Here is a 15,138-nt window from a genome sequence, read left to right as displayed (position 1 = left end):
TACAATTATGTTAAAAGGTGTTATTCCAATAGATTATGGTTATAGAGTGGTAGAATAAATTCCATATGTTATATTATATTCATCGACGAAATTTTAGAGTTTTTTCAGACCCCGTCAGCTTGGAGCGATCTCAATCTTCAGTTCAGCAACGCCATCGCACGGCGTCTCATTCAACATGTCATGTCAATTGTATGGGTGCGCAGCCCTGCTATTTTGGCGCGTACGAATTTGACATGTCTCTCCCCTACTTCTATGTATGAGATTCGATGCGGACTCACCTGAGGGCGACATGCTCGCAAAAAAGGATGTTGCCAATTATTTGTTCGGGAAATGTGAGAGCTGGATATCTTGTTAATATGATGTCTTTGGTTTTTTCCTATCAACAACAATTGAATTATGGTGCCATATACTTGTCTAATTTGAAAATGTTCACTTCATAAGTTGAGATGGATTTCCAAAACCCAATATGCAACGTCGAGTCAGGTAATACAACTGTCAGTCTGGCAATAATGTTTCATGCTGCCAAGAGTTGTCTAACTTGTAAGTTCAATTTAGTTACAAATTTTAATATAAATGGATTTCAGTGTTCTTCATTGAATATCTGCTAAAAAAACATATATTTTAAAAAGTGATTTGTACGTTGATTCCTAAACGTTTATCTCGTCATTGCAATCAAATACTAATAGATAGCTCAAATACTAATAGATAGTTTAATTTTTCCTTAATACTTTTGGTGAAATCTGTTTAAATCTGTATTAAATTTAAGAAATTTGTACTCTGTATTAAATCTGTATGCGCATGTAAAAATCTGTATAATACAGATAAATCTGTATAAATGGCATCTCTGGTTACCACCTATCTACTCATCTTTGCATTAAGGAACGAAATTGTCAAAACTTAAGTAATATTTATTCAAAATAAGAAAAAAATATTTTGTTCAAAATTTGAGTAAGTTCAACTCCAAATTTGAGTTTCTTGTTCTCAAAATGAAGAAATCTTCTTCGTTAACTTTCATATACAAAGTTATTCTTCTTTCTTTTGAATGCGCAAAATAGTGATTCAAACCCGTTTCCTTTTGAACGGTTGATTCATGTTTTCAAAACCGGATCTAGAAACGATAATGGAAAACGACGTATTCTTGCATTCCTCATTTCGATAAAAATATTCCGAGAATGAAAAAGCACTGAACAGCAAGTATTTTTTTCACTCAAATATTTAAAAACTCAACGCTTACTCTAATGTATGAATAAATGCGAGAGAACTCATGGCAACGAGTTAATTTACTAAAATTTTGACATATTTTTCCAGTTTATAAATTTGAGTAGTCGCAACTCAAATCATGAGTTATGTTCAAAGAGCGTGTACATTTTAACGTTAAAATTTCAAAAGGGCCTAAAACAATTGACAGATTCTCTTTGTTTACTTCTTTTTCGACTATATCTACAAATGTTCGTTACATATTTGGTACTGTTAGAAAGATGGGAATATTGTTTTTGATTTTATACGAATATTTTGTAAGTACACGTGAAAATTAATAAGGTATTAACATAAGAGATAGTACTCAAAGAGAAACTCTCATTGGTTTATGTGACCTTATAAAAATTGACGTCGATTTACCTAAATATAGAGGCATGACTCGTTACCTAAACATCCCAAGTAACAATTCAAATGCCTTATGGTTTTGATTATAATTTATAGGAGTTTTATAATTGTTTGTTTAATCACTACTTGTTTTATAACAACTATAATAAGTGTCGCTTTTGACAAGTAATATCATAGTTTTTAAAGCTTCTATAAAACCTTTTACCTAGACTAACAACTGGACTAAAAATAAATCAATTTGTACTAGAATAAAACCATGCAAACGCTCTTAATATTGCTTTGAAAAATTTTCTTTAAAACATTATTGTCAGTAAAATTCTATCATAAATCTAGATTTGTGTGTGTGCGTGTTAATTGAATGACAGTTTCACTCAGAGCAAATTTGAGGGTTCTAAAGTACATTTATGACACTCCTGTTGTGGGCTATTTGATTTATTGCTTCTTAGATTAAGTGTAATTTGCATTAAAGAAATTTTCATGGCCGCCATTATGATGTTCTATACCGTAGCCTTTATTGACATCAAATAAACTTCGAAATGCAAAAACGAGGAAGTATGATGGACTTTTATGATTCATTTTCAAAACGTATGCACAAGTTTTATCGCCACGAAATAGTTTTATACCAAAATAAAGATAAATCACAGAAAATAATTTTCATAAATCATGGCGACTTTCGCAAAAACCGTATTTATTTCAAGGCGATTAGTTATAATTCTTATTTTTATCCTTACATTCACGATAAAAATAAAAGCGCATGAAGTTTTTACGTTCGGTAAAAGCCTCAAACTTGTAAATAATATCCAATAAATTGTTACTGATTGCATTCAAAGCAGATATGACACACATATAATCAAGAAAAGTATTACCAAAACGACAGTTTATTCATAGTGGAATTTATTCCATCCAAATAAATTTAATGTTGATCGTAAATCTGGTTTCAAAATTTTCTTGAATTTGAAGTTTTAACGCAGCTTTATGATGATTCTTCACTTTGCTTTATAAACCTTATGAAGAATGGTCCACTTGGCAGGAACATGCTCTTATAGAGGTTTTCAGTAGGCTTCCGTGGAGTTTAAAGTTTTAATGCAAGATTTATTATGTAGCATTGAAGATAGCTACAAGTATTTATTATTATTAAAAATGTTACTTGGGATGTGGCGTTGCGCTTTAGTTGATTTTGGGTAGGTTTCGACCCGAAATTAGGTAGCGGCTAATAAGTGTGTACGGTGACGAAAAGCTGAACAAGGAATGAATAATAAGAAGCCAGTTGTCAAAAACTGATTACGGAAATACAATAATTTTGTATTTTTTCTTTATAATTTTAATGTTAACAGTATTCTTATAACACGATATAATTGAATAAAATAAGTCGTGGTGAATTGACTCACCAGAAAGAAACCAAGAATTTTTGAAGAGTTCATTATCACAGATCGCTGTAAATACTACGATTAAAAAAATGGATTATCAGAAAATACTAGGCTGTGGATTAATTCTACTAGCGTTCGTTGGACATTCCATAGTGGTCCACAGTGTAGAATTAACCTTCGAACTTTCTGATAATGCACGTGAATGCTTCTACGAAGAAATAAAAAAAAATCAGACAGCGACGTTAGAATTTCAGGTGATTTTATTTGTGTTTAAATAGGATAACGTGTCATTGTTACTGTGTCATAGATAGTTTTGTCAATATGTGATGTATTAGTTTCATATACTCCATAAATTTTTAACAAAACTAAATTGAAGTTGCACGCATTTGTGCGGAAGAACTCAATTGCGTAATGGATCACATTCCAATTATTGAATTTTATATGTTGAATATAATTTTGTTACATTTAATGAAGCCAGTTGTCCCAGTACTTGATTAAAGTTTAAATACAAAAAATATTTACTGATGTGATAAGTATTGTGACGAAAACTGTAGTTTCACATTCTATACACGCAATAACAAGTATTTTTTTTCTTTGCTGTGTCACTAACGTGACAGGCCAATCCAGTGATCTTGCCTAACTAGTATTTATATTCCCTAGGTTGTAACAGGTGGACAATACGATGTTGATGTTTCATTGGAGAGCCCTACAAAAGAGATCCTATACCGACAAGTGAAAACTCAATTCGATTCGCATCAATTCACTGCACAGGTAGTACAATTTCGTTTCCATTAAGCCTATGTATTCTAATGTTGATATAAATAGGTAACTGGCATCTACGCAGCGTGTTTCAGCAATGAATTTTCAACTTTCTCACACAAACTCATTTACATGGACTTCCAAGTTGGAGACGAGCAGGCTCTTCCGGGAATCGACGAGCATGCTACTGTTTTGACACAGCTTGAAACATCATCACAGGAAATACATAAAAGTTTGAATGCAATTCTAGACTACCAGACACACCATCGCCTACGAGAAGCACAAGGTACATAGTCAGATTTCAAAATGGTAAAATTCGACATGTGTATAAGGAACAGGGTTTCATATTTTTCGATGAACATTAGAAAAGGTCCCAAGTTTCACTTTGTTTACTTTTTTTTTGTTTCAAGTTTCTCTTTGTTTACTTTCTCCTTCAATTTTTACGGCATTTCCAGTAATTTTCAATAAATTCTACAGAGCATATCGAATGATGATTGTCTTCGTCATAATCACATGTGAAGTGATAAATGATGATAGAAGACCTTTCTAATACTCGTCTTCATAGTAAATTGAATAAAAGACGCAACTTTTAGTAGAAGATTTTTTATACTACCTGGTTCAATAGTTATGTAAGATTTTAACAATAAAATACTCCTTTTTTAAATAACGGCTTCTAATTTTTTTCTGATTGCATTTGATAGCTAGTACTTTTTTTACATAATATGAGAAAAAATTGGAAAACAGTTATTTTTCTATCTTATTTAAATCAAAATTTCATGCAAGTATTTTTGTACGTTATCATATAGCATAATAGTGAAGAATATTTTATTTGAACAATTTTAACAAGTCATTTAGGGGTTAGCCTAAGTTTGTGCTTAGGGCACATAACCGTTTTCACTTTTCCTTACGTTTCGCCTTAGACTCGTCAGTGCAGAACAGTTCAAATTGAACAGCTTAATGCAAACTTAAACAGTTCAACTAGAACCGCTATGCAGGCGTAAAGTTAATGCTTTTTGCAAAACACTTATTAATTGGCACCGAATGACCATACATGAATCGGCCAGTATTAGCCGAAAATCACGTTTCCGTTCGGCACGTCAGCAAAGACATGGCACTTCGGTGCCGATTAATAAGTGTTTTGCAAATAGCATTAACTTTATGTCTGCTTAACAGTTCAAGTTGAACTGTTTAAGTTTGCATTAAGCAGTTCAATTTGAACTGCTCTGCACTGACGGGTCTAAGACGAAACGATTCAGGTATGGTCATTCGGTGCCAATTAATAAGTGTTTTGCAAATAGCATTAACTTTACGTCTGCATAGCGGTTCTAGTTGAACTGTTTAAGTTTGCATTAAGCTGTTCAATTTTAACTGTTCTGCACTGACGAGTCTAAGACGAAACATAAGGAAAAGTGAAAACGGTTATGTGCCCTAAGCACAAACTTATGTTAACCCCTAAATGACTTGTTAAAATTTTTCAAATAAAATATTCTTCACTATTATGCTATATGATAACGTACAAAAATACTCGCATGAAATTTTGATTTAAATGAGATAGAAAAAAACTGTTTTCCAATTTTTTCTCATATTATATAAAAAAGTACAAGCTATCAAATGCAATCAAAAAAATTTTTTTTTCGGATTGCCCCATTTGTAGAAACCGTTATTTAAAAAAGGCGTATTTTATTGTTAAAATCTTACATAACTATTGAACCAGGTAGTATAAAAAATTTTTCTTCCACTAAAAGTTGCGTCTTTTTAGGCTCCTGAATTTCTTAGAATGTTCTAAGAAATTCAGAAGCCTTAAAAGACATAACTTTTAGTGGAAGAAGATTTTTTTATACTACCTGCTTCAATAGTTATGTAAGATGTAATGTTACTTTATTGAGAAAATTCAAATGAAAAAGTTATTGAATATTAACCGTTCTAATATAAAAACGGTTAAAGATACACAACTAACATCTTCGACAAAGTTGCCTTAAATTGATTATTCTAAATTATTGTGGAAGGATGCATTGTTCTATCTCATCCAGATTTTGAAATAATTTTTTAATTCATAGTTTGTTTTAGGACCACCCTAAAACCACTATGGCCGAAAAACGCAGTTTATTAAGTGGAACTAATGTGCCGAAGACTTCAAATCTCTGAGGCCAATAATAAAAGCGTAAACAATTGTTTCCTGCTAATTTTGCTTCCCGGACCACTGTGGATTGGTTAAATTGATCTTTCACATGCATAAGTATTATTTTTGCGTATAGACGAATTGTTTAACATATCTATTTGAACAACTGATTATATTTTATCTAACTATTGGTTCGTTGATATTTTTGATAACCAATAAACAAATTATGATAAAATCGGATGAAATATGTTTGTTTCGGCTCTGAGAAACCAAATTACGGCATAATACTGGTGTTATTACCTTAGCGAATGCATTTGGAATGCACAATATTTCATCTTATTGAGATACGGGGGGGGGGGGGTGAGGGAGGTTACCGTTACCCTACTAAGAATAACTTCAAGTTTTCTAAAGCGGGCAATTTCATTTTTTCTTTGCATTTCTCTTCAACGGAAACATAGAAGCATCTAGCTATATATACCATATATTTAGGCTGTATTTACACAACCAATGGAAGTTAGGATTAATAAAATAAGTACAAAAAGTAATTTGATTGCCTCTTTGAACCTTTTGTCGATGTTACTATGTTTAAAGAAGTATTTTTATTGAACGATTGCTTGTTCAACTCCCTAACAACTAGAAAAATGAAAAGTCGAGTTTAAAGAAATCGTTAAGTATTTCGCTTCGTTTGGAATTTGTGTTTCGAAGTGTAATTTAATTGATTTCGGTAAACATGAGAATAACCAATATTCATTGTTTTCAAATGGTAAACTTTTGTTTTACTAATATACGTAGGATGCTTTCTAGCGATAATCATCAGCACAAATAAAATTTCGGATTATTACATAATTTACGGAAATGGGAAAGCTAATAACGATTTCAAAAAGATATAGTCGTCGATATCTGATTATATTTTATGTTGTGGGCAGTAAGTCCAATTTTTTTCGAGCACACTTAAATAAATCGATTTTGTGGGACCAAAGATAATATTTTATCAGGTTATTATCCAAATCGACCAAAATAAAAGTAACATTCTACAGCTTACCAATCTCGTGTATTTACATTTTTTTGGTGATAAATAACTCAGTTAGCTTAACTCTACTGATCAATCGGTAAAAGATACTTTTTACTGATCTTATTGTTGAGCTGTTCGAAAGTCAGTAATATTTTAGCGATTTGGTGGCCTAAACTTCTCACTGTGGTATAAGTCGCCACTCCTGCGTTTCTCAGATATAACCTAACCTAACAATTATCATAAGAAACCCGCTTGACAGAATCAGTGCAGTTGAAATTATTTGTGTAGTACGACGGCGATCATACCAATGGAAATAAACACAGGGCAATACTTTTTTTCAAATGCATATGATTTACGATAGTACAAATAGAGTATAACTATTAGAGTATAATTAATAAGGTTTTATTGCTATATAATTATCATTCCAAGTATTGTTTTCCAATAAAAATAATATCAATTTTCAGAAAATTCTCCTGTTTTGATAAACGGTACTTAGCGACCATAAAAACTTTAAAAACCGCTCCGAATGGTCTAGAATCGTTGGCAAAGATTTTTCTAACGTGATTTAACACCGAAAATCTCTAAAAATACAGTTCATTATTTTCCGTGAGACATAAACCATAATATGGCGATTTAAGCTACGATTTGAATCTTTGTCTGTAGTACTGTCTTTGATTATTGATTATATTTTATTGTGAACCGCACTCATTAATTCGTTTAATTTGTTCTTAAGATATCAAAACCTTCAAACAGGCAGAGTTCCGAGCATTACTAATTCAACATTACTAATTCAAAAGAGGGAGGGGGTTTTAAAAGGTGGGGAAGGCGCAAAAATTTAAAGAAAAAATCAGGTTATTTGCACTTTTATATAATAAGTACTGTTCATGGAACTTAATGTTAAAAAATCTTATATGGAAGGGGGAGGAGAGTTAGGATAAAATGTTGATTGCATTACGCTCCAACATTCGGGGTTGGAGAGAGCTCTTTTTTATGTTTCATATTCATACTAACGGTTCTTATAACCAGTATGAAGTGGAAATTAAGTAAAATGAACGTACCCAAGTCAGGTTTCACAAGACAACGGAGCAGTTGAACAGTGAATCAGGTTCATCTTTGACGTTTGTTGGTGGTGCACAGGCCATATGCATGCGCGCTCTTTATTATGCGCTGAGACAAATTTATTCTCATTCTCATTAGACAACCACGCGCATGCGACGTGTTTATGCCGCTCTCAAGAGAACTCTTTGGCATATTTACGTACCGCACCAGAAACTGACATGAATGCCCAGGTAGGAAGGGAGGCAATGTACCCACCGGTAATCGGGTCGAACAGCCTGCATGCCGCATCGAATAACTACGGCCAACGATGTGTCAACTTTACGGCCTCCCGAGGAATGGTAGTCAGAGATCACCTGACCAGCAGACCGAAAACCAAATCCACCACGTTTAAATCGACGGAAAATTTTTCTCGGACATCAACAATGTTCGCACCTACCGCAGTGCGAATATAGATTCGGACCACTACTTGGTTGCTGTATGCATGCGCTCAAAACTTTCGACGGTGGCTACCCAACGTCGAAACCGAACGTCGCGGTTTAACATCGCGCGGCTCCGGGATGCTGGAGTAGCCCAAGATTACGGGCAGCAGTTGGCAGTGGCACTACCAACGGAAAAGCAGCTTGGTGCAGCTACTCTTGAAGATGGAGAGACATCCGTTCTGGCATAGGTAGCACTGCATCAGCAACGCTAGGTACGGCGGCTCCGAACGTAAGGAACGACTGGTTCGACGACAAATGTGAACAGTTAGTGGCCGAGAAGAATGCAGCTTGGGCGAGCAAGCTGCAACACCGGACGAGAGCAAACGAGGAGCGATACAGACAGGCGCGGAACAGACTAAACTCGGTATCCCATAGAAAAAAGCGCCAACAGGAAGAGCGAGATCGCGAAGCGATGGAACAGCTGTTCCGTGCTAATGACACAAGTTCTACGAGAAGGTGAACCGTTCGCGCAGAGGCCATGTGCCACAGGCCGATATGTGCAAGGACACCAACCGGGATCTTCTCACGAACGACTGTGAGGTGATCGAGAGGTGGCGCAGTACTTTGACGAGCACCTCAATGGCGATGTGGCGGAATACGAAAGTGGCGGCGCGGTAACGAACTTGGGAACGCGTGCGGAGGACGATAGACTGCCGGTCCCAGACCTCCAAGAAGTGGAGGAGGTGGTAAGCCGGTTTAAAAATAATAAGGGCGCTGGTCCTGACCAACTACCAAGCGAGCTACTAAAACACGGTGGTAATGCACTAGTGAAAGCACTGGGTCGTTACCAAGATCTGGGAGGACGAGCTTTTACCGGAGGAATGGATGGAAGGAATCGTGTGTCCCATCTACAAAAAGGTTGCTGCAATTATCGCGCGATAACTCTGCTGAACGCCGCCTACAAGGTACTCTCCCAAATCTTATGCCGTCGACTTTCACCGATTGCAAACGAATTCGTGGGACAATATCAGGCAGGATTTATGGGCGAACGCACTACCACGGACCAAGTGTTCGCCACGCGCCAGGTGTTGCAAAAGTGCCGAGAATACAATGTGCCCAAACACCACTTATTCATCGATTTTAAATCAGCCTACGACACAATCGATCGAGAACAGCTATGGAAAATCATGCACGACTACGGATTCCCGGACAAACTGATACGATTGGTCAAGGCTACGATGGATCGAGTGATGTGCGTTGTTCGAGTATCGGGGATAAACTCGAGTCCCTTCGAAATTCGCAGAAGGCTACGGCAAGGCGATGGCCTTTCGTGTCTGCTATTCAACATTGCTTTGGAGGGTGTGATAAGAAGAGCGAGGATAGACACGAGTGGCACGATTTTCAGAAAGTCCGTCCAACTACTTGGTTTCGCTGATGATATAGATATTATAGCGCACAACTTTGAGAAGATGGAAGATACGTACATCAAACTAAAAGCTGAGGCCAAGCGGATCGGACTAGACATCAATGTGTCAAAGACAAAGTACATGAAAGGCAGGGGATCGAGAGAAGATAACGTCAGCCACCCATTGCGAGTTCTGATTGGTGGTGATGAAATCGTAACGGTCGACGAGTTCGTGTACTTGGGCTCACTGGTGACTGCCGATAATGACACCAGGAGAGAAATTCAGAGACGCATATTGTCAGGAAATCGTGCTTACTTTGGACTGCGCAGGACGCTTCGATCGAGCAAAATTTGCCGTCGTACGAAGTTAACTATCTACAAAACGCTGATTAGACCGATTATCCTCTACGGGCACGAATCCTGGACAATGCTTGCGGAGGATCAACGCGCACTAGGTGTTTTTGAACGAAAGGTGTTGCGAACTATCTTCGGCGGAGTGCGGATGAGATGGAGAAGGCGAATGAACCATGAACTGCACCAGTTACTCGGAGGACCAACCCTCGTTTAAACGGCCAAGGTCGGCGGTTACGGTGGGCCGGGCATGTTAGAATGTCGGAGAACAACCCGGTTAAAGTGATTCTCGATAATGATCCGACCGGTATAAGAAGAAGAGGCGCGCAGCGGGCAAGATGGATCGATCAAATTGAGGACGACTTGCGGACCCTTCGCAGCTACTGAGGCTGGCGGCGAACAGCCATGAACCGAGTTAAATGGAGACGCCTCATGTATACAGCAGAGACCCGCGTGGTTTACGACTGAAAGAGTAAGAGTAAGTAAGTAATTAATCTTGCAGCTCAAACATTTTCACACGTTCTGATGTATGCTATTGACCAATATGTCCCTACACAAATTAGTAAGCCACCCGAACAAGTACCGTGGCAAACCGTAGAACTACGACGACTGAAAAGTTTAAAAAGGACAGCACTAAAGAAATATTCTAAGAACGGAGGTTTGTTGCTCCGGCGAAACTACGTAGAAATCAACAAAGTTTACAAAAAGACAGCTGAACGTTGCTATGCCAACTATTTACGCAGTGTACAGAGGAGATTAAAGTCTAATCAAAAATCATTCTGGAAGCACGTTAACGAGCAAAGGAAGGAATCAGATCTTCCTTCATCTATGTTTTACAATAAACAGACAAGTTCTAGCATGCAGGAAATTTGCGAAATGTTCATGAAAAAATTCTCTGAGATATTTTCTAGAGAAGTCTTAGCACCTTCCCAAATCACCCAGGCGGCACTTAACGTTCCCGTTTTGGGACAGTCAATGAATTCAATGAACATAAGCGCAAGTTCCGTAAAAACAGCAATCGCAAAAATGAAGTCTTCATACTCTGCTGGACCCGACGGTATCCCGGCAGTTATTTTGAAGCGATGCTCTAGTGGTATTATAGTACCGCTATGTCTTCTGTTCCGACTGTCACTCATGACTGGAGTATTTCCTGATATCTGGAAATCTGCTTATATGTTTCCTGTGCACAAAAAAGGAAACAAGAAGAACGTCGACAATTATCACCACTCTTAGCGCCATTCCTAAATTGTTTGAGCTTATCGTTTTGGAACCTATTTTTAATCACTGCAAGCAGTACATCGTTGAAACTCAACACGGGTTCATGCCGAAACGCTCAACGGCCACTAACTTACTAACTTTCACGACGTTTATAACGGATGCTATGTCTAAAGGTCATCAAACGGACGTTGTCTACACGGATCTTGGAATTGGACAGACTGGGCTTCGGTTCCAACATTCTTCGGTGGATTCAATCGTATCTTTGCAATCGACGGCTGGCGGTTAAGATCAATGAAAAATGTTTCCAAGGAGTTTTTTGCTTTTTCTGGTATTCCACAAGGCAGTCATCTCGGACCACTGATATTTCTACTGTATTTCAACGACGTGAACTTTTCATTGAAAGGTTCACGATTATCTTTCGCGGACGACCTAAAGTTATTCCAAATTATCAAGACTCTTGAAGATGCCTGTCTCCTTCTAAGTGAGCTTGAAAATTTCTCCGAGTGGTGTGAAATTAATAAAATGACGCTAAATATCAGCAAATGCTCGATTATTATTGTCTTCGAGGATCAGTGATTGATAGAGTCAATTGTGTCAAAGATCTTGGCGTTCTTCTCGACGAACAATTGAATTACAAGCAGCATATTTCGTACATCGTGGCAAAAGCTTCTCGTTGTCTAGGATTTGTCATGAGAACCGCCAAGCAATTCACAGATATATATTGTTTGAAATCTCTCTACTGCTCGCTTGTACGGTCAACACTCGAATATTGTTCGTCAGTATGGAACCCTCACTTTCATAATGGAGCTTTAAGACTTGAATCAATACAGCGCAGATTCGTTCGTTTCGCTCTTCGTCGTTTGCCCTGGAATAACCCTCACCAGCTGCCTAGTTATGAAAGCCGTGCGATGCTCATCGGACTCGATACTCTACAAGTACGCCGAGATCTGTTCCGTGCAATGCTGATTGCCGATATTTTGACGAACAATATTGATTGCCCTGCACTACTTAGTGAAATCAACATCAACGTTCGTTCTAGAGCTCTTCGCAACAACAACCTCCTCAGAATGCCTCTACGTCGTACTAACTACGGAATCAACGGTGCCGTTATTGGATTGCAGCGAACCTTCAATGGCGTATCGATGGGATTCGATTTCCATTTTCCTCGTAGCAGAATAAAAGCGAATTTTTTGAATATTCTTAGAAATAATCATTAGGACTTTAGTTTGGCTGTTGATTAAAATATATAAATAAATAAATAAATAAATAAGTACGGTCCTCCGAAATCCTCAGCTATTGGTGATAGACGACGGCAAAGGATTTTGGGATAGTACCTGACCTGACTTCGCGATACTCACGACATGCTCGATGTACTATTAACCGTCGCCACAGGTACAGAGACCACTCTCCGTGAGCCCAATACGCCGGAGATGTGCGTTGAATGTGTAGTGGTTTTACATCAACCGAGACGTAACACGAATGAAATCGTGACTCACGTTCATCTCTCTTAACCGAGGCTTCGTCGATACCATAGAGTGTAGCCATTGTCCCAGTTCGTCAGTGTTCCATGAAGTTTGTCAACTTTCGAGAGTTTTCTGACGAGAGATACTGAAAAATTCATTGAAACATATTGGTCTTTCATAAATATCACCTTCTGATGCGCTTACATTAGCTAACGAGTCTGCCTTTTCATTAATCGGAATGAAACAATGCGATGGGACTAAGATTAAAGATATTAAATAAGACCGTTCAGATAAAGCTCTGAAATGTTCCCGTATTTTCTCCAGGATATATGGGGGAGTCTTGTATCGCTTCAACGCCGCTAATGCGTAACCGCTACGTGCTGGTACGGAAAAAGAAAACACTACAACCTTTCGGACGAAGCACACAACGTGCTTTGTTCAATTTTGTATAGCATGCATGGTTGCCCAATTTAAATTTATATTTTCTAGTAGAAAAATCTGTAAATTTGTTTCGGTGGATCAAAATTCTCTGAAACCCTGTATATAAAAAATGATAAATTAAAGTGCATGAAATGAAAATGACAGCTACTTTTGTTCAAAGGTAGCGTTTATTTTAATGGGATTGGTCTCTGTCTGTGCGTTGGTATGTGTGTACATTGTTGAGTTTCATCCGGGTCCAACTTCCAATTCCGGAACTATTGGGTAGTGTTTAAAATTGCAAACCGTCATTTATTGCGACGATGCGAAATTAAGAAAAAAAGTCTTATTAACTTGACATAACTATTTACGAATGGAAAAGGTTATGTTAGTTTATGTCCTAAGAAACTTTCTAATTTTATTCAAGTTTGAAAATAAACTTCTTTACAGAATTTTATAGCATCATTACACCACTTGGTGGATTAAAACTGATTTTTAATTATAAGTATATAATTAGGCATCATGATTTCATTTTATTTTCCTATAAATTATACAAAAAACTATAAATTACATTAGAACGAAGGGTGTGGAAGATGCAATCTATAAATAACAATAATTTGTAGTTATTATACTTACTGAATAGATCGCAGAATCTCACGTTTTTCTTTTGGACTAATTACAAGTGTCCTCTTGAAAATTTCTTCGAAATATATCACCAGAAAATAACAGTGTCAAACGAAAACGTTAATCACAGCTGTTCGAAATTTCAACAAACGCATTTTCTGATTTCAGGATAGTTGTTAATCACTGATGAAATTTTTCCAAATCTCGGCAAAAATATACACTTTGCCGAAAAAACAGTAAATTTACTAAACGAATCTCGGAAAACATAACACTGATTACTGAGCAATCTGCAAAATTGTGTATTACCGAATTGCCTCGGCATTTTACTTATACCGAGCTCGGTTTTAAGTGTGTATGACATCATGTAGCACATCGCTTGATATCTCACACAATTTTATGTCGAGGCATATCACCATTTCGGCATGATATCCGGGATACCATGAACGATATCATGTCGATTTGGCAATTAGCAACGCAGATAATATTATTGAACACATTTATCCATGAATGTTCCTTCAAGGGTGGCAATAAACAATCATTATAATTAGAATGTTTCAACGAACACAGACGTTCGGAGACCAATAATTGCGAAAATTCAATAATTGATAGAATTTTAAGAAAGAAGGTAATATTTTTGATTTCCAATGAGAACAGTCGATATCATTTCATTCATATGTGAACGCTTCGTCGTGATTTGCATATTATCTCGGTATATCAAGTGATATCAACGCTAATGAGAACATAGTATTATGCATTGAAGAATCGGAGACGAAACTTGAAGAAAAACAAAAAAATCATGTTGATTGCCATATTATGAGAAATTAAACTAAATCAGAGTTTAACAGATTTTTTTTTATTTCTAGGTCGAAAACGCGCAGAAGATCTTAATGAGCGAGTTCTTTGGTGGTCTTTAACAGAAACGGTGGCTATCCTTGTTATAGCTGTTGGACAGGTCATTGTATTACGAAATTTCTTTTCGGAAAAAAAACCTAGTCAAATGAGTTATCAGCAGTTCAAATAAATTGAATGATTCAGCTATCAGCAAAACACATCTAGATGATAATAAATTCATTATCCTAGAATCTGTTTAGGGTTGCCAGTCCATATCGTAATGATTTCTCCGTAAGGATATCACAGGATGGCAAGTTACCGGGAAAAACCGGGAATTTTAGTGCAAAACCGTGATAAATATGACTAGCCCAAACCTGAGTAACGACTTTCAGTACCATGATTTGTTTTATTCAACAAGTGAAAAGTAGGAGGCAATAGCCAATTTTGCGTTTGAGAAGTTCAGAGAAACTGTTGAATTTTTTGTCCCATACT

The 15,138-nt window shown here is 36.8% G+C and overlaps 1 protein-coding gene across 1 annotated transcript; it reads left to right on the top strand.

The window, feature by feature from the left end:
- Window positions 1–2,861: 2,861 nt before the first annotated feature.
- On the top strand, window positions 2,862–14,914 carry LOC131440724 (transmembrane emp24 domain-containing protein 7). The gene is made up of 4 exons (XM_058612252.1): window positions 2,862–3,223; window positions 3,630–3,740; window positions 3,795–4,014; window positions 14,679–14,914. Exons 1-4 carry the CDS (start codon window positions 3,059–3,061, stop codon window positions 14,834–14,836), a joined length of 654 nt encoding a protein of 217 aa, XP_058468235.1. The 5' UTR covers window positions 2,862–3,058; the 3' UTR covers window positions 14,837–14,914.
- The last annotated feature ends 224 nt before the right edge of the window (window positions 14,915–15,138 follow it).

This window comes from Malaya genurostris, chromosome 1 (genome assembly GCF_030247185.1).
Source record: "Malaya genurostris strain Urasoe2022 chromosome 1, Malgen_1.1, whole genome shotgun sequence".
In the NCBI taxonomy this organism is placed as follows: domain Eukaryota; kingdom Metazoa; phylum Arthropoda; class Insecta; order Diptera; family Culicidae; genus Malaya; species Malaya genurostris.
Note: the sequence above shows the minus strand (reverse complement) of the source record. Positions and strands in the feature narration are given on the sequence as shown.

Excerpts from the sequence above, each read along its gene's own strand:
- LOC131440724 (XM_058612252.1), top strand. The coding sequence starts at position 3,059 with ATGGATTATCAGAAAATACTAGGCTGTGGATTAATTCTACTAGCGTTC. Across the intron at positions 3,741-3,794 it reads CGCATCAATTCACTGCACAG|GTAACTGGCATCTACGCAGC; the intron begins GTAGTACAATTT and ends TGATATAAATAG. Across the intron at positions 4,015-14,678 it reads TCGCCTACGAGAAGCACAAG|GTCGAAAACGCGCAGAAGAT; the intron begins GTACATAGTCAG and ends TTTTATTTCTAG.